At 31.7% G+C, this 19,783-nt stretch overlaps 4 protein-coding genes across 4 annotated transcripts; all 4 read left to right on the top strand.

Annotated features, from left to right (window-relative positions):
* Positions 1–7,893: 7,893 nt before the first annotated feature.
* HELRODRAFT_155706 (hypothetical protein) lies at positions 7,894–8,880 on the top strand (the record flags this gene model as incomplete). Its single annotated transcript, XM_009017568.1, has 2 exons — positions 7,894–8,308; positions 8,396–8,880. 2 exons carry the CDS (start codon positions 7,894–7,896, stop codon positions 8,878–8,880), a joined length of 900 nt encoding a protein of 299 aa, XP_009015816.1.
* A 1,225-nt stretch (positions 8,881–10,105) lies between these two features.
* On the top strand, positions 10,106–14,690 carry HELRODRAFT_64937 (hypothetical protein; the record flags this gene model as incomplete). The annotated part of the gene is made up of 14 exons (XM_009017567.1): positions 10,106–10,363; positions 10,446–10,601; positions 10,989–11,106; positions 11,204–11,289; positions 11,616–11,733; positions 11,939–12,041; positions 12,400–12,544; positions 12,672–12,765; positions 12,978–13,105; positions 13,314–13,376; positions 13,578–13,673; positions 13,742–13,877; positions 14,056–14,223; positions 14,482–14,690. 14 exons carry the CDS (start codon positions 10,106–10,108, stop codon positions 14,688–14,690), a joined length of 1,878 nt encoding a protein of 625 aa, XP_009015815.1.
* Positions 14,691–16,079: 1,389 nt separating this feature from the next.
* On the top strand, positions 16,080–18,629 carry HELRODRAFT_188361 (hypothetical protein; the record flags this gene model as incomplete). Its single annotated transcript, XM_009017566.1, has 6 exons — positions 16,080–16,189; positions 16,781–16,964; positions 17,296–17,447; positions 17,700–18,190; positions 18,296–18,441; positions 18,529–18,629. Coding segments are annotated over exons 2-6 (990 nt in total), but the record flags the coding sequence as incomplete, so codon positions are not given.
* HELRODRAFT_160617 (hypothetical protein) lies at positions 18,577–19,783 on the top strand (the record flags this gene model as incomplete). The annotated part of the gene is made up of 3 exons (XM_009017565.1): positions 18,577–18,629; positions 18,803–19,091; positions 19,682–19,783. The coding sequence occupies 3 exons, from the start codon at positions 18,577–18,579 to the stop codon at positions 19,781–19,783; spliced, it is 444 nt and encodes a 147-aa protein (XP_009015813.1).

Genomic DNA, 19,783 nt, shown 5'->3' with positions numbered 1-19,783 from the left:
TATCGAGTGCACAACACACACACACACAAACACACACACACACTACACACACACACACACACATACACTCACTCAAACACTCACGCACAAACACACACACATTTACAGGCACAAATTACGTACGTTACGTGAACTCATACAAATTCTTTTGTTAAAAATTTTATGTAGGTCTTTGAATCATTCAGTAGAAAAATAAAAATATCTTTAGTTTAAATAATTTTAAGCAACCATAGCAACACAAAATTGAATGAGATATATATCTTGATATCTTGATATAGTATAATTAAAAAGAAATGAAAGAAAGTTTATGATAGCGCGAGTAAACGCGATACAATCGATTGTATGCATATTTGTGAAAGTAAATTTAAAGTTGATTGTGATGAATAAATAACAGTTGTATCTACGACGGTCCCAACCCTGATTTTATGAATACATATATCTATGTATCTACATATTTTATCCATCTATACATTAATAATTAGCTTACTCTTCAAGTGTTAATCCACTTATCCATTCATGAATTCATTCATCCATTCATGCACTTAACTATCCATCCATACCATCGATCTATTCGTCCATTCTTACATTGATCAACATTGTTCATTCAATTTTTTGCTTCAATAAACTCATTTATTTATCCATCTATTAATTCGTTTATCTACCCATCCATTCATTCATCCATTTATTTATTCATTTTTGCGTTTATCCATCCATCCACGCATTCATCCATCTATCCATTTACCATCAAAACGAACTGCCTGAAGCGAAGAAGAATGAGGAGCATTAATTATGATATTATCTGTCATCAATATCCTGCTTGCTACCGAGGAACGTCGTGATGATGATGAAGATGATGATGATGAAGAAGATGATGATAAAGAAGATGATGAAGAAAATGATGATGAAGATAAAAAAGATGATGATGATGATGGTGATGAAAATGATGAGGAAGAAGAAGGAGAAGTAGAAGAAGTTGATAATAATGGTTATTATTTATGATGACAACGGACATGATTATATTGGATGATGATAATAATGTTGATAGTAATAATGCAGAAGTTGATGACGTTTCTGATGATAAGGATGATGTTGATGACAATGACACCAGTAAAAACGCTGACTCATAGGCAAAGAGCTGATGTAACAAAGAAACTGAAATCTCTTACACCACAAATTTTAAAAAATTTATTTAAGCTGACAGTGGTGAAGTAAATAACATGAAATATGAAACACTTTTGAAGGGCTTGTACTGTCATCGGTGTATATGTCCACATCAACTCACAAGTTCGTTCGTACACAATTTCACGCACACACACACACACACACACACACACACGCATACACACACACACTCTTTCTTTCTCGCTTTTTCTTTCTCCCCCCCCCCCCTCTCTCTCTCTCTCACACACACACACTTATACATAAACATTCTCTTTCTTTCACATACACACACATACACACACACAGTTTCTCTCTTTTTCTCACACATACACACAAACACACACACATGCACACACAGCTTGTATAACATGACGCCGTTGAATTTATCATTAAATTTGATGCACGAAATAAATAATGTAGTGATTGATATGCTAGATGTCAGTCATTTTCAAAATTAATTTAAATTTTTGTATGAAGGGACGATAGATGAATTTATTCGGAAGAAACTAAGAAAAAAAGCTAACACATGGATCGACTCTGAATGATGATTGGCATTTGAAATTTTAATAAAAAAAATTATTGAAGCGAGTGTTACGTGCGACTTAATTAATTTTGGAATTCATTGCAGGATGCGTGCTATTTAACACACGCTTATACGAAATAATAAATACAATGTTAACAATTTGATTACAATCTATTTTTATATCGTCAATTATTTTTGTGCCAAAGTCAAATCTTCTTTAAAATGAAAATAATTAAGTAGAATACAAAAAACATTTTTATTTAAATTATTTAAACACATACCTACAAACTAAAATATAAACAACATGATGCACGTCTGTGCATATATGTATGTATGTATGTATGTATGTATGTATGTATGTATGTATGTATGAATGTGCGTGTGCAGTACACACATTAGAGTAGATATGAATGAATGAATGAATGGCAGACACTAGTGTGTTGAAAGATGAGACATGCATGATGATGTACAAGCAGACCAGCAAGACCGCATGCACCCAACAAATCTTATCAAACACTTCCACTCAATTAATCTGATGGTGCCCAAAAAATGGACGAAAGTTTTTTTGCATCATCGAATGAAAATTTTGAAATTGGACAGCTGACGCGAAAAATAGAAGAGGAATGGAAGAATGCGATGTTTATAACTAACTCCGTCATTGTGATTCCAGAAAATTGATGCTAATAAATGATCCTACATCTATAAATGTCGATCGGATATAAAATAACAATAGACCGAGACCGATTCGTCGTTGCTAGGACTTGCACCAGAAAAAATAATAATATAACAAAATGTTATAAACTAGTTAATTATTCACTGGCTTGAGTTACAACATTTTTAGATAATTTTTGTGACAGATTGTTGAAGATTTAAGGACGTGTGTAACTGGCAGAGCTTATTGTGATTGTACATTCTGCACATGTAAATAATAATGTTGATCGTACCGTTGTGCAACGCGTGATCAGTATGTTTCATTCATATTTTACTTTTGAGTTCTTGACTTGAGTATTTATATAATAATGTATTCAGAATTTTGAAATTCTGAACTTTTTATTATTTGAACGAGCACTTTACATTCTGGGCTACAAGTGTCGTACAATCGTGTAATAGTTTATAAATAAAAATGCACAACACCCTAAAAATACGCAGAACTTAAATGTGAATGAATTGTGATGATAAGCAAGAGGAAGCTCCCATCCGTGAATTCAAACTGCCTCAAACCCCAACCGAACATCGCACAAGCGCCCGGAAGAATAATTTTAGAGTTAGTTGCACATATAGAGACATCCCTCCATAATTCATTCATTCACACAACTACCTCAAACAATGCATTTATCAAGCAGGTCTTAAAGTACGCACATAAACAATGTACATCGGATGTTTACACGTGCACACGGACACACATACACATTCAAACACAATTAAATATTCACAGGGTAAACATTCCCTCAACACAGACACACATTCACAATCACACACACAAACACGTACACACACACACGCACACACATGCATTCAAAAAGAGACACACACCTAAACATATACGGCGTGTGTATATGTTATAAAACGGTTTTTACGCGGAGTATATGGCAGCCAATGCGAAGCTTGAGAGGTGTCACGTGAAAAGTACTTTGGAATCACTTGCACATTCAACTTCCAACTTTAATTACTGATTCACGCTAGTACATTGTGTCTCTACAAAACAACACGAACAAAGTGAACACGTGTGTGTGTATGTTGGTGAAAAAATTGTAAATAAAAGCGAGTTTTAATTTCAAAAATCCCCGTACAAAAGAAGGTGATTCCACCAAACAAAGACCGATGTAGCTTACAAAGGCATTTCCCTATATGGAAAGGAACTCTAAACAAATTTTTTCTTTGACATGTTTTAATTTTTGCATTTTATTGTTTATTTTCAATAAAAACTCAAACGTTAATATTTGTATAGAAACAAATTTGTTAAAAGACTGAAATTTCAGACATTGTACTTTCAAACACTTTATTCTACATTTTGACGGTATATCCTGTCTGTATATCTTTTTAAATTAAACATGCAAGCAGGCATATGCTTGAGCGTAAATCACAACAACTAATAACAACGTGCCTGTTGTGAAACTGGAAGAGACAAGTGAAACCAACAGCAATAAATAATCTTTAGATGAAACATGTTCATGTCAGCGATGGATGGATGGATGGATGGTTGGATGGATGGATGGATGGATGGATGGATGGATGGATGGATGGATGGATGGATGGATGGATGGATGGATGGATAGATGGATGTATGGATGGATAAATGGATAAATGGATAGATAGATGCGGATGGTTAAATAGAATAACAAATAAAAGATGGATGATGTTCAAAAATTTAAATGACTTTTTACCCCACAGTGTCACTGCTTACGAAAAAACAACAGAAACATCATTCAATAGATTGATTAAACATGCTTTGTCACCACATTTTGTCAAATTGATAAAATGTTTTATAAACTATTTTATGCTGAATTTGTTGCATAGCATTAATATAAAAATATATATAATATGAGGTGTGTTGGGCCGCTAAAAATGTATTTAAGTCTTAGTAGATAATCGTGTATTTTTACGTATCTCATTTTTATTAATAAATAATAATCTGCAGTTTAACAGCTAGGAATAACATTTTAAATACAATCAAAAATATCTAATTAAAATCACAAATTAATTAAACTTAATTAAACCACATGCCACGGTGACTATTTAATTTCAACTATATTTTGTTTCGTAATCAAATGAACGTTGTTTGATTCTTCAGTTTCGTGAATATCTACATGAATACAATACACTAAACATACATTTAGCTGGACTACCATCTCTCACACACACACGCACGCACGCACACACGCACATACAAACAAACAAACAAACGTATATACAATACATACAGAGAATTTATTTTTTGTAGCCATCAAAATAAATTGATGGTCAGACGCTGTTTTATTACATTCGCAACAACTTTTTTCTCACAGACAGTTAAAATTATTATCAGCCGACATGACAGTTAATTTTAGAATGATAAATAATGTAAGCAAAAATTTCCACTAGTAAACGGGTGAAAACTGCTGTGGAGAATGCTGGCTGATGAAGAAAGACATGACAAGGTTCAAGTGTGTCGAATGTTTGACTGTAAATACAAAGAGAGAGAAAGAGAACAGGAAAAAAGATAGAGAGACAGAAGAAAAAAAAGGGGGGGGGACAAAATAGAGAGAAAAAAAGAAAGAGAGTGAGAGGAAGAATGGGAAAGAGAAAAAACTTAATTAACTTATGAATATAAGCCTAATTGGTTACACGTTTGCAGTTTGTCATACAAGCCTGAATGAATGTGGCATCACACGAAAATACCACTACCACTGCTACTATACTACTAAGTGCATCTCTAATTGTCACTACTCCATATCTTTCCTCACAGTTTTTATGTATTTTTGAATGTCTGCTAAATATTTTTATCGCCACTTTTGAATTTCATTTTTCATGTTGATATTTTTTGATGTTATATATTTATAAACTGCTTATCGTAGATCGCAATTCAAATTTTCTCGTTACTGTCGCACGTATTTAGAAACATAAACAAAACTTCTTCAAATGTTGACGCATCGACTGATTGTTTATAAAGAGCGCCTTCAATTAAAATTTTTGAAGACCAACCTTTGATAACATTAATATTTATTTATATTTACATTCTCGTCTTCTCAGACTGCTTTCGTTCGTGTTCTTTGTCTTCCTTAAATGCCATGTAGGCGATAAAAATAAAACGATAGGGCTATAAAAATTTCATCTCTCTGTCAAATTTACCGTCAAAAATTGTCGAATTTTAATTTCTCCGTTTTAGCATTCAAAGTTTGTGAAAAAATAAAACATTTACTGTTCGTTTTAAGCTTTTTAAGTACCGAAATTTCATTCGGTCAAACACAACTTTCTGGAAAAACAAATACAATCAGCCGTTATTTGAGCGGATAAAATTAAAAAGTTGTAGAAAATGTTAAAAAATGAAATGTTGAGAAAGATGATAGAAGTAACTAATTAACTAAAGCGTAAACGAGTCTAAATAAATAAATCTTCTAATTTGAAAACAGAGATAAATAACTTAATTAACAAAAATAAATAAATAACTTAATTAAACAAAAATTTCTTCAACGGCTTTTGCTACACTACTCTAAACCACTGTGCTTTCAGACTTGAGCATTCATTATTTATTTACGATATCTATTCAAATAATTCAATTGCAAGTCATTCGTCTCTAACAAACACATGTTAACATTAACATGCAATCTCTACTTTCTTTAACTTTGCTTCATGAAAAGCCTGTTTCCATAATTTTTATGAGGAAGCTACTCTGTGAAATAAAAAATAATATTGTCAACATTTGCTGAAAAAGTTTTTTTTCGAAAATTTTTAAAGAGATAACTGGAAAAAATCATTGTCGGGCTTCGGGCACGATGGAGTGATGAGAAAGATGAATGAATTAAAATACAAAGAAACGAAAATCTGTACTGCAGGTACACACAAAACTTTGGAAGTTAGATGCTGTTTAACGTTGAAGGTCACAAAAGTTCTAATTGTAATTGAAATCTAACCACAAACTCATCAAACGACTTTATCACACCACTTTAACATCATTTCGTTAAACACGCATTAAAATATCTACTCCGCAAATGAAATGTAAGCTTTATTAACATACGCACAATGAGATGCTCCTTGCCTCCACATTAATCAACAGAATTTTTTAAACAAAATTCATTGTGTGTCTTGTCTAGGTCGAAGTACAAATCCTTTTTGTCCAGACTCCCATATATAAAAATTTACTCTCAACAACATACAACACACATACAAAAGTTTGTGCGTGTATGTGCAATGTATGATGTGTATGTGTGCTGTAAGATGTGTGTGTAAATCGTATTCGTGAAGATAATATTACTTTAGCGGTTTCATTACGGGTTAAAAAATCTCATTTACAAAGGCAGAAGACAGAGAGCGCAAGAATGCCGAAAGCGAAAGTATCAAGTTTTGAAAAATTTCAACAAAATTTTTAACCAGTCCAAATTTTAGAAATCTGACGAACAAAACGGACCTTTTAGATTAGAGTATTTTTCAAATTTTTCCGTCGCGACATCCAGTAAAAAAGAATGTTTGTCTTTGTTTGCATTTGATATCCTTATTATGAAAAAAAACTTTAAGAGACGATCATAGTCTCAAATTATTTGAAAATACAACGAGTTATTTGAACTTACTAGATGAAAAATGGCGACGACCGACCGATGATAGACGGAAAATTAGTTGATGAGTTTGCTCTATTGATTATTATTATATAACATGCACGTGCATTGATGTTCTACAGCGGATTAATAAAAATTTTGAGTGCATTCACAGGTTGATTGCTTCATGTAGTTTTGACGTAGTAAAATTATCCTAGCCATCTTATTATAGCAAATGCGGACCATTTCAAAATAACTTTTGGAGTTTTTGTTTCCACATAACACGCATTGTGCTGACCATTGCTCACTCAGTTCTTATATTTTACACAGGAAACCATCAAGAGACGTAAACATTGTTTGTGGATTAATATATAATGCTTCTAAGTCAACTTTAACTTCACGCACTATGTTTCAATTACTATACTAAAATTCTTCTCACCCATCTCAAGCGCTAAAATTTTGCAGGGCAAAGCGACCACGTTATTTACATTTATATTTTGAAGCTTCTGAAATAAAATACAGATAACAACACGGATGATGCCATTTTTCATGGAATTTATTTTGGCATCAATTATTATTCAAACGATGCTGGTTTCTTTCAGTAACTAAATATTATAAAATATCCGTGACTCATCATGACGTACACAAAATCATTTTAATGATTTCAATAGATGATTTTCTATTCTAGTCTATTAAATACAATCAAACAATACAAGGTAATTATTTAAATCCATGGATATATAGGGGGATATCCATGTTTGAATCGCTTGTTTTAGATAATAATAATTGTTTGAAATTTCAATTTTTTTGGAAACAAGTTACTATGGTTATATTACAAAGAATTAAAAAATTAAATTTAAAAAAAATTATTCGTCATTAAAATTTGTTTGTTGTTATGTTAACGATTATACATTATTATAGCGATAGCCTATAATTTTTAGGTGATTACACGGTTTTTCCAATTAATGTAAACAAATAACAATGGCGACGCAGAAGTCTCGCATCACCGAAAAACTTCAAAAACGCGAGGAGGAGCGAATCAAAAATCAGCAAGCCAAACGGAACGACAAACCGGTTTTTCATTTTGCTGAGGAAACGGAAGAACATTTCAAGAAAAAATTCACCGATCTCCAGAACGAGTTAGAATTGTTGCTGGCTGGTGTTCGGAAGATTGAAGCTGCTTACGTTTCTTCGAAGCTTGAAGGAGTTGAAGAGGCCCAAGAAAAACTGAACACTATGCAAGTTTTTTATACTAACAGTTCAGGTTTCATATCTTCATTTGCCAGAAAATCTGCTCAGAGTGTGATAACCAACTTAACAAAAAGTATAGAAGAAATTAAAGATTCTTGCTATGTAAATAAAAAGTTCAGCTTTAAAACAAATAATAATGCTAAGGGTGTGGATGAAGTTGATAAGGTTAAACCTCAAAACAACATTATTAAAAAAGACCATAAACTTTTCAATTTTGACTTAAATTTAATAGACATTGTAAACTTGGATAATGTTGAAATTGCGAAACAAAATGATGAAATCCTTAATAAAGATATAAGGATTTCAAATTTGACTAATTGTACAGTTAAGTTGTACGGTCATCCTGGTGCCATTCACATTGATAGGATTAAAAACTGTAAAATATTCATAGGGCCAGTAAAGGGTTCAATATTAATAGAGGATTGCTCGGATTCTAAGATTATTGCAGCCTGCCAACAAATGAGAATCCACAAAACTGTTCAATCGCATTTTTACATACATGTTACTAGTAGAGCCATTATTGAAGATAGTAATAATGTCAAATTTGCCCCTTTCAATTGGAATTATGAAGGTGTAAAAGATCATTTTAATGAAACTGGTTTGGATTTAGAGAAAAATAACTGGGACCTGGTTGAAGATTTCAACTGGCTTGTACCTAACACACTCTCACCTAACTGGTCAATTTTGCAAAAAGAAGATAGAATGAATTGGGAATAACATTTTTTACATGCATTTTTTTTTATTTACATCCACTCCTTTTTTATTTTTTGATTTCATATCATAGTTTTTTTTTTATTGAAAATATATAGGAACATTGACATTAATTCAGTCTTGTGTTACTTTATTTCAGTATTTTTAGACTTATGAGTATTTCATAACTTAGTACAAAATAACAACAGTGTCTTTGCGTTCCTTTATTCGTAGCAAACGTTATAAATGTCTCAATTTCAGTTTTTATCATGACAAGCCCACAGGTTATTTTAATAAATGAAGCAATTTATTCACGCGTGAGGTTGTTTTAGTTTTTCTTTCGAGACCAATTTTACTGATGGCATACGCCGTGGTTTGATGGTGAGTGGAGACTAAGGCTAGTGTTTATACTGATAGGGTAACATTTCTATAAAAACTCAAGAGATGTAGTCAGCTGGACAGCTTTGGTCACTACTGTGGAATTGTGTGCTGAATTTGCTCTATCGTTTTTTCCGTTTGACACCTGCACTGAAATCAAATTTTTATATTTTGTTACAAAAACCTGTTATGGCTAATAAATATTGGTGATTTACTGTGTGACGGCGCAAACACATTCCAGTAAGTGTTATATACAAGTACTATGCTTCATTCCAAAACAAAAATTGCATAGCTTTCCGAAGTCTTTAGTAAATGGAATATTATATTTTCAAATCTAAATTTTCAAAATATATATAATATTTTAGTGTTTTAATGAGATTACGAGATTAGATAAATCCTTATAATTTGCATAGTTTTGTTTGGCCTTCTGCGGCCTTCTGGAGCTTGGCAACGTTAAATTTATTAAAAGCGAATATTTTCTTTATTCGCTACTGATCTAATCTCGTCATTTTTTTAAATTGATTCAACATGGCGGACGTTTCAGACGAACAGGCTGTCGTTGTTTCTGATTCCAGGGAGGGTTCTGATGAGGTTGATGAAAATGACATCAGTTCTAACGGAAATGTACAAGAAGATCTCCCGGTATAAACTTTGAATAAGCTTTTTATTTTCTTTTAGTTTTTTGTTGTGTCATGTGCTTGATTTGATTTCAGTTCTGTTTTTTTTTATTTTGTTGTCTTTTTGTGAGTTGCTGTTGTGTGTCGTTGACATTTTAAAATTAAATTCTAAATTATTAAACAAAACAAAAAAAAAATGACAAACTAAAATTGCTAATTTGTTTTTTAAAAGACTTTTATGCTTTGTGGCACTTTGAATGTGTAGTTTTTTTTATTATATTACCAAAATAGCCTTTGTATTTTATCAGATAACTGCTTCTCAGGGTCAAGGTCAAACTCAGCAGCAAGGTTTCAATGGGTGGTCTGTGTTTAAGACTCTGCTCTTTCGAATGCTCATTATATATATGATAAGCCAGTGGTTTCGCAAATCAAACACTCCGACAAATAAAACTTCAGATGGACAACTTCAGGGTCCTTTCCCGGCTTCTAATATTTTTGGAAAAGAAACTTACATGGTGTGTTCTGCTTTTTGGATTAAAATATTTTTTAGATATATTTCCTTATGTTCTATTTTTGTAAAATAATGTATTATTTTAGGACTTGTATGTGTACATAACAGAAGAAGAAATGATGACAAAATTTGATGAGTCTAATTTGTTTTGGATGGAGGAAGGCATGCCATATGATGGTTGGACTGGTGGCCAAGATGGGGAGGGAACATACACTATGACAGGAAAACTGCCCATTTCAGAAGTGAAATTTTAACAAAATGTTATTTCATTATTAGCTTATGAATTAATTTTGCTTTATTAGAAATATTATTTTTGTCAATTTTTTTAATGCTTTTAATTAATTATTGTTTATTTATTTATTGTTTAATTGTTAATTTATCAATGCTGAATTTGTTTGTTGCTGGTTTACAATTTTTGAGATTTGTCATTTGTAACTATTTACAATGGCCTAAGCAATACAATAATATTTTATGTCTTATTTTAAAAAAATTGAATCAATGAAAGATATTGATGATGAAATTTTAAAGGTTAAATGAATTTTCGTTATATGCTTTTAAGTTGTATTTTTTTTCTAGAAGTAGTTTCAATTCTTGTGTTTATAAATAGTAACTCCCAAATATATCTTCAGAGTGTCCAAAACAATGGCTCGTTGTACATTCACGTTTACTTTGTCAAAAATGGTTTCTCACCAAACCCATCTGATGTTGAGAGGTACCATAGTCAACATGTTGTCTACAAGAAGAAATGTTAGTCTATCCATTTTAACAATCTTTATTTTCTTTTCTCTTCATTTTGATAAAAATTTTTTGTTAACTTCACTGTGATAACATAAAAAATTTACAGTGCTGAACAAGTTTAAGAAGCGTCGTTTTCACACAATGAAGAACCTGCTTACGGGCACAACTGATGCACACGCTGATCTTGTGAGGGTAAGTTTGTATCAATGAATATTCAATATCACTATATCATTTTGTTCTTCAAAGTTTCTTTATGTGATGTAAACAGCAGGTCTTTCATTTGTATTCATTTTAATACCTTATCAAAATAATTATAACTCATTGTAGTTATCTTCATTATATTTTCACTGACTTGTAATAATTTATTTCTTAACTTAATATTTAGAACTGGGGATGCTTTTTTGCATAAAATTATAGTTTTAATGTTCAAAAATTATTTTGAATATTTTCAATGAACAAAATGTGAATTAAGATCTACCTAGTAATTTTGTATTTTCTCTCTACGCAACAAAATTCAGAATGCAACTGAGAGTAAGTTTGAAATAATCTCTCACTGGCATCCGAATTTGACCATCAACCTGGTTAACGATCAGACTGGCTTTGTTAAGGGTTCAATACCAGCCCCACTTGATGAATGTTTGTCTCTCTTAAATTTTGTCTCACAATTTTTAATAATTTTGTTTTAAAATATAAAAATTTGCATCAGAAAGTCTGAAAGTTCAAGCAAAATGAAAAATTATAAAAGTAAAATGATTTGTTAATGAAATTATCATAAAAGTCTGAAGTTATCATGATCTAAATGATAAAAGATTGAAACATTTTTACTTGCCCATTCACACAGATGTGGTATTCTTGCCGGGAGATATCCACTACTATCCAATTTTGTATTTCAACGATTACTGGAACCTCAACAGTGAATATACACCCATCAATTCCACCACCAAGTTGGTCTTGTGCTATTTTCTTCATTCAGTTCATTTTTGTGTTTATTACTTTTCTCTAAATTTTTTTCTTTTAGCACTGTTTTAAAATGAGTTATACTTCAACTGATGTTTTTATTTTGACTTCAGTATAAATAGTGGGTTTATTATAGCCTATGGGTAAATACAAGCATACTGTTACAATGAATTAATTAGTCAGTTTTTACTTTATCATTATGTTATTCACTCTGTTGACATTCCTCAGAGGATTGTACTGTTGTTAAATGCTTTGTTGAACAAATAACTTTTTAACTCTCTTCTGAACAGTTACATTGTTAAATCGTAAAATTTTGAGTTGATATAATGTATTTAAATGTTGCAGGGTTTTGAACTTGACGCTGACATACTACCCCCTCTCCCTGTTTAAATGGCAGATGTATGCAGCACAAGGAATGCAGAACAAGTGGTTCAACATGTTTGGTGAGGATCTGGTGGAAAATAATGATGAGGAGCAAGATTCACTCAAGGTTGGATTTTTGAAAAAAAAAAAATTTTTTTCATATGAATTAAATTTGTAAAGTAACACATATTGTTTTGATTAATTGAAATTGTGTTTGCTAAATGATAATAATTTACTTTCTTTGTGAACTGCAGAGAGCATTCATAGAGACGAATCCATATCTTCTGTTTATTACCATTGTTGTCTCCCTTGTCCACAGTGTTTTTGAGTTTCTAGCTTTCAAAAATGGTTACTGAGATTTTCATCACATTTACAATAGCAGTGTTTATTTTTCAGTTTATTCTCGGTCATCTGTTTATTTTCTAATGTCATTTTTTCATCATGCTGATACCAAAGGTTGCTTTGTTTAAAAAGTATTTTAATTGATAGCCATGACTTATACATACTACTCAAAATAGTTTTGTAGACATCATCACTTGCACACAACAAATAAATTTCAGACATCCAGTTCTGGCGCAATCGTAAATCTCTGGAAGGATTGTCTGTTCGTTCGGTTTTTTTTAATGTTTTCCAATCAGTTGTTGTTCTCCTCTATGTTCTTGACAATGAGACCAACTTTGTTATCAAAGTAAGTTAGCCTGATGGTTTTTATTGTTTTTCTGTTTACTATGTTGCTATGAACGTTAATACATTATCAATCAAAACTTATTCAAATGCATGCATGCTTCTGCCATTTATTTATGTGCACATTTTTTGTCCATGTAATGTAACCATATTTCAATCATTTGTTTTTATTCATTCTTATATATCAATACTTATTTTCTTTGTACAATCAGGTCAGTGTTTTTGTTGGATTGCTGATTGAAATTTGGAAGATTCAAAAAGTTATTGACATCCAGGTTTGTTAGTTTTCTTATAATTAGCAGCCTCATCCTATCCAGTCTTCATCTTTGTTCTGTTAGCATCTGATACTTTCCACCTGATATCTTATGCAATTAAATTTTGTATTAATTTAAAAATGTTTCAAGAAAAAGTTTAGTTAGATTCTATTTTCTTTTGTTCAACTGGCTAACTGTGTTTGCATTCAACTAATTGTTCAGTTGGACAGAGAGAACAAGTGGTTTGACAGGATACCAATGATTAAGATCAAGGATAAGTCAACGTACACTGAATCACAGACGAAGAAATATGATCTCGTAAGTTCATATTTCTTGGAACTGCTTGTAACAGTCTCTCACAAGTTTTGATCATTAATAATTTACAGATGGCATTCAGATATCTCTCGTGGTTGTTATTCCCACTGTTGATCTGTTATGCCGTCTATTCAGTCTTATACCTTGAACACAAGGGCTGGTACTCCTGGGTGCTCAGCATGCTCTATGGCTTCCTACTCACTTTTGGTTCATTTCATTTCGTCATCATTTATTTAATTACATTAATTTAATTTGGCTTGAATATTTTGAATGATGTTGACAATGTAACTGAATGTAACAGTTTGCTGTTGATATTTAAAGGTGACTATTTAACTTAATGCTGTGATGTTAATGATGTTTTTGTATAACATTATTATTCTTGCAGGTTTCATAATGATGACACCTCAACTGTTCATCAACTACAAATTAAAGTCAGTGGCTCATCTGCCATGGAGGATGTTGACATACAAAGCACTGAACACCTTTATTGATGATTTGTTTGCTTTCGTCATCAGGATGCCCATGCTCTACAGGCTGGGATGCTTCAGAGATGGTCAGTTCCCATCTAATTGCAACTTGTCTCCAATTAACATCAATAAAGTTTACAAAATGAATTAATCTCATTACTGTATGCTTAATGCTTTATTTCAGTTTGTCTTAGTTTTGTTTGCCTGGGACCATTAAATTTTTTTTATTTTTTGGCGTATTTATTTTAGGTTTTCCGTTTTGCTCAAAACTGTATAAGCGTGCATATAAATCTACCGACGTGAATCAATTAATAGTTAATTTATATAATGTAATTGTTTTCCAGACATCATCTTCTGTATCTACCTGTACCAGCGTTGGATCTATAGAGTTGATCCTAAGCGTATCAATGAATTTGGAACAAGTGCTGAGATGATGGAAGATGAAACATTGCAAACACCTGCAATCACTGCATCACCAACACCATCATCCACATCATCCACATCACCAGAAAGTGTTGAAGCTGATAAAACCATTGAGTCGCGTAAGTTTTGATGATAGTGATGCTGAATATGAATATAAAAAGATGATGTTGATGAAGACGAATATGTTAACTGGAGTGATTGCATCAGATGTCTGAAACGGAATTATTCTTATTAATTTTTATTTTGTTTAATTTTGACATACTACAACAGCTACTTAGTTTTTGCTTGTTTTTCAGATAAACCTGATCATAAAGTACAGAATGATACAAAAACGAAGTCAAAAGCTGCAAAGAAAATTGATTAAACCTATTTGTTGTCCTATTGAATTTCTACGTAACTGAACTTTTAACAGTTTTGTTGTAGGAAAATCATACTTAAATATTTATTATAAATTAGTTAATTTATCTTATCTGCAAATTGCAGTGTTTTATAGATTATTTTCATTTGTTTAATTATTGATATTGCAATTTTTAAGAAACACATTGACTTAATTAAGACCTATATCATCGCTTCGTTCATTCATTCATTCATATGGTTTTTGAACCAAAAATTTTTATTTTTGTCATTACAAATTTTTTCACTGAACATGAAAATGTCACAGGTCAAATTTTATTTTTGTGTAATCTTCTCTACCTAATTAGATTATGCATATAATATATAATACATATAATAATATATAATAATTTTTGCTATTTTCCCATTATTTTTTAGAAAACTTTTGATCATCTGTTCATTATTGAAATTGGCATAGTTAAAATTATTTCTAATTAACCATCCTCATTTTCTCATGGTTTTGAATCTAAGTTTTTGATGAAAGTTTTTTTGTCATTTTAATTTTAATAAATATCAAAATACAACAGAAAATGTTACAAATGTTTTTTAGGCCTCATGAAAGCATTAACTGGTATACATTTGGTTAACTATTTTAACTATTTTTGTGGTAATCTCAGTAGTTTTGTGGTAAACTCTCCACTAATGTGCACCGAATGTTTAATGTTAGTTAAGAATAACATGTGGCTAGCCCTACATTTGACGGAACTGCATTATAAAGAATAAAAAATTTGATTATTGTGGAATCGAACTAAATTATACAACCTGGACATATATTATTAAAGATATTTTATAATGATCTGAGAAATGGCCTAAAAGTGTTCATGTAGTTCATCTGCTTCGGATACCATTATCTTAAGTAGTGTACATTCCAACTACAACATAGTGTTAAAGATCGGGTTTTGTGGTGCTCGATGGTCGCTAATGTCCTGAAAAGATAAGGCACGAAAAAGAAGAAGTGTGTAATAAGATAAATTCAACAGGAAAATTAGTGTGAAATCTTATAGGATCTTTATTACAAAGATATTGTAATACAAGCGTTACTTTGTGTAACTTTTGTTATCTATATATATGGGTTGGGTTACGGGCTCATAGATGTTTTACTTCGATTTCTTTGGTTGTTTACTTATCTCTCTTCGCAAATGGCGTAAGATTTAAAATCGGTCGTTTAATTATTTTCTTTTAAATTGATATTATTATTGGATATGTTTGGATACTAAATTGATATTGAAATATCAGGCAATTTATATTTATGGCTGACTTGGATTATTTAATTCAATTATTTGTTAATTTTATGTTCAATTTTGTCATGCTTGTTCCTTCCTGATTTTCTTTTGATTTTAATGTTTCCATGCTTTGTTTTAATTTAATTTTCAAGTTTTGTTTATTAGTAATTATAATTTGGTTTGCGTTTGTTTGGGAACTGGTGGTTGTTTTGTTGCAATAGAAATTTTTTATATTTAAAAATTTTAAATTGAAATGTATGATTTGGTCCTCTTTCATTGTTTCATTTTTTACTAGGGTTAGTTAGTTATTAGTAATGCAATGGTTAGGAAGGCCAGTTAGTTAGTCAGTTACAATAAGTAATCAATATGAATATCATTTCATTTAATTTTGGCAATTAAAAGCTCTTTTCAGTAAAAAGTAAATCATCTGGCTTTTAAAGTTTAAAAACAATGACTAGTTGATTGAAAATTATATCAATGTTTCATTTTTATAAGATAAATTGAACAAACTTGTTTTACTTTGTTATAGCTATTATTAAAAACTATTTTAATCTTCATGGCTATTGTAGTGTAATGTTTGACAATTATTTCATCAAAATAATAGAGAGAAAAGAAACCATATATAGACTATCAAGGACTTATTATTACTTAATCAATTGCCAATTGGAGATAGAATACAAGAAAGTATGGCTGCCTCATCAGCCGACTTGGAGACCACTTCACTGAAGTCGAACAAGTCAAGTACAATAATGCAATGGATGCTGACAAAGTTTCATGTCAAAGAAAAAGTAATTTTTGATTAGCGTCTTCTTTTACATTTTTTAAATTAGTTATTTAAATAAGCTAAATAGTAAATTAAGTGTCTACATGCAAACTGTGCATGTTGTTAAGATTAAGTTTATAAATTTAAAGCCATAAATTTAATTTTTGAAGTAATAAATTAAGATTTGATTTAAAAATAACTTCTTCTTTGGTTAGCATTTTGAGGGCATTTAATAATTTTGGTTCTTTCTTGTAAGCTTTTTAAATTATAATAAAAGCCGTATAAAATATTTGATGTGAGATTATTTGAATTTAAATGATTTTCTTTTTTCAAATTATGTGCTTTTTATTTTGTAGGAATCACTTTTAGCTACCTTCAGAAATCAGTTGGAAGATAATCGCACACTAAAGCGAAGATCATCGTTATTGTTGAAACAGCATGAAAGAAAATTTCATCCATCTGTCACATCAAATCTTGCTCTCAGTCTTAATAACAAAACTTACAAAAAGTAATTGTCTTTATTTATTGTAAATTTATCAATATTTGGCTTCTAAGTTGTCACATTTTTATTTGTTTTGAAGGAAAGTATTTGCTTATCTTTCATTCTTCAAATTTTTAAAAATTCCTGCCTTTGGGAGGGGCAATTTGCTTCTATGTTAATACCAGCATTCAAAAACGGAAAGCTTCAGTTGTTAAGGGCACCCATTTGATGGTGATGAATTTTGTTTTGAACAATTTAATAACTTTTTTTACAAATCAGATTATCAGAGGAAATCAACTCTCTACTTCCACACTATGCATCTTCATGTTCTTGCAATAAATCGAACCAACTTGAAAAAAATCTTCCTCCCATTTTGCAGAGTTTATTAACTGCATCTCATAAGTGTGACATTTGCATTAAAAACAGTGAAAATGTTTGTAAAAATCCTGCAACAAATTGTGAATATGCAGCATCTGTTGATAAAGTTTCAGCTTCTGATGACAATTTATTGAGATGCCAAAATGATGGTTTGCCATGTTTGAGGGAAGTTCAATCTGATGATGAGACAACTGCATCCAACCTGCCTGTTTTTTTTGAAGAAAATAGCAGACAACATGCGTCAACAAATTCAGAAGATCCAAAATTGAAATGTTCTTGCTGCTCTGATGGGGATGTCAAATCAAAAATTTCACAACTTGAAGAAGAAATAACTGAGCTGAAGAAACAACTGTCATCCATTGTTGCCCCAAATTATCACATTCAATTCCCAAGTAAATGCTGTCATATTTGAGTAAATAAACATCCATTGAATATTTATAAATGTATAACAGGTAAACATTTCAATTCATCTGTGTTACGTAATTTATTGTATCTAGCGTTAGATCAATTTGATGTTTGTTGCCCAGCTGGTCCATTTGCGCCACCAATAAAAGCATTGCCCCCACCACCCCCACCGCCCCCGCCTCCACCACCCCCAGCACCAAAGGAGTCCTACATGTCCATATCTCAGATCATCAAATCGGTTTCTATATATTTTCATCGTTTTTAATTCCATTTGTTTATAATTTTCCGGTTGTAAATGGTTAATTTTTGAAATTTATATTTAAAGAAAAGGCGAAAGATTTTGGGATCTGTGAATGAGGATAATCGCATAAACATGACTGAATTGTTGAAGGGTATGAAGGATGTCAAGTTGAGACAGGTGGCAAGGTTGGTTGGTTGGTTGATTGGTTGCCTCACAATTACTCATTCAACATTTACATTTTTACTTGTTGAAAGACTTCAGGATGCAGATTTATGTTTGATTGCTGACGATTTATATTTGAATTTAATTTATGTTGAATAGATGATAGTCTGTTTCTGATTACTAATGTTTTTTTCAGATCGCCAGGTGGCACTCCATTCAGACCGAAAACAAAGCCTCACGAGACTGGCAATGACTTGGGCTCATTTTTATCACGTGCCCTGAAAAGAAAGTTCGCCTCAACACGAAACACCAGCCCCGACAGGAACGATGACTCGACTGATGCCAGCAACAGCAGCAGTTCCTCCTGTTGGTCGCCCTGCAAAAACGTCGGTCTGTCAGATAGCAGCTGTAGTGGAGGTGCTGGCAGTAGTGACGTGGAGGGGAGTGTAGCAGCAGACAGCAACAAAGAGAACAGCAGACCTGTTGTTCGTAGGTATTGTTAAGTGCTCAGTCCTGTTTGGTCGATTGCTGACTGATAACATGTCGTAATTAAATTTAACAGTGTTGTCCCATTTACTCCTTCTGATGGAGGGAATATTTTTTGCTGCCCACTTGCTCGCCTATCGACCCATGATAACGTAACTGGCGATGCAATATTCTCACATATTCAAGGTTTATAGAACAAATAACTTCCAACGTCGATTAAATGAGTTATAGGATAGCAAACGTGCCTTTCTTCATCACTTGTCTTCAGGCTCTTACTTGAGATTGTAGATTTCAATTCTGTTAAAACTCAGAATCCTAACTAACAAAAATGAGATGACGAACTACAAATGCGATATATTTCGATAAACCTCTCGAACATACATTTTCCTTTGCATACTCAGTTTTGATTATCAAGTTACTATTAAGTGAATGTACGTATACTTGTTACATGGATGTAAGTAAATGAAGTTCATTTTATGTACGACAAACATTGGATTAAGTGAACCGACCACACGGGCATGCATGTGTGAATGTGCATGTTACACACAACTTTTCGTGAAATAACATCTGTTCATAAAATCATTTTCAGATCGCATCAAACGTTTTACGACCAAAAAGTGAATTTCATTTGATGAAGACATCGCTAAGTTCTTTAACTGTGGTCAGAGAACCGGTGGAGGAGTTAGAGTGA

Source organism: Helobdella robusta (genome assembly GCF_000326865.2).
Source record: "Helobdella robusta unplaced genomic scaffold HELROscaffold_2, whole genome shotgun sequence".
Lineage (NCBI taxonomy): Eukaryota > Metazoa > Annelida > Clitellata > Rhynchobdellida > Glossiphoniidae > Helobdella > Helobdella robusta.
This window is presented reverse-complemented; position numbering and strand designations above follow the sequence as displayed.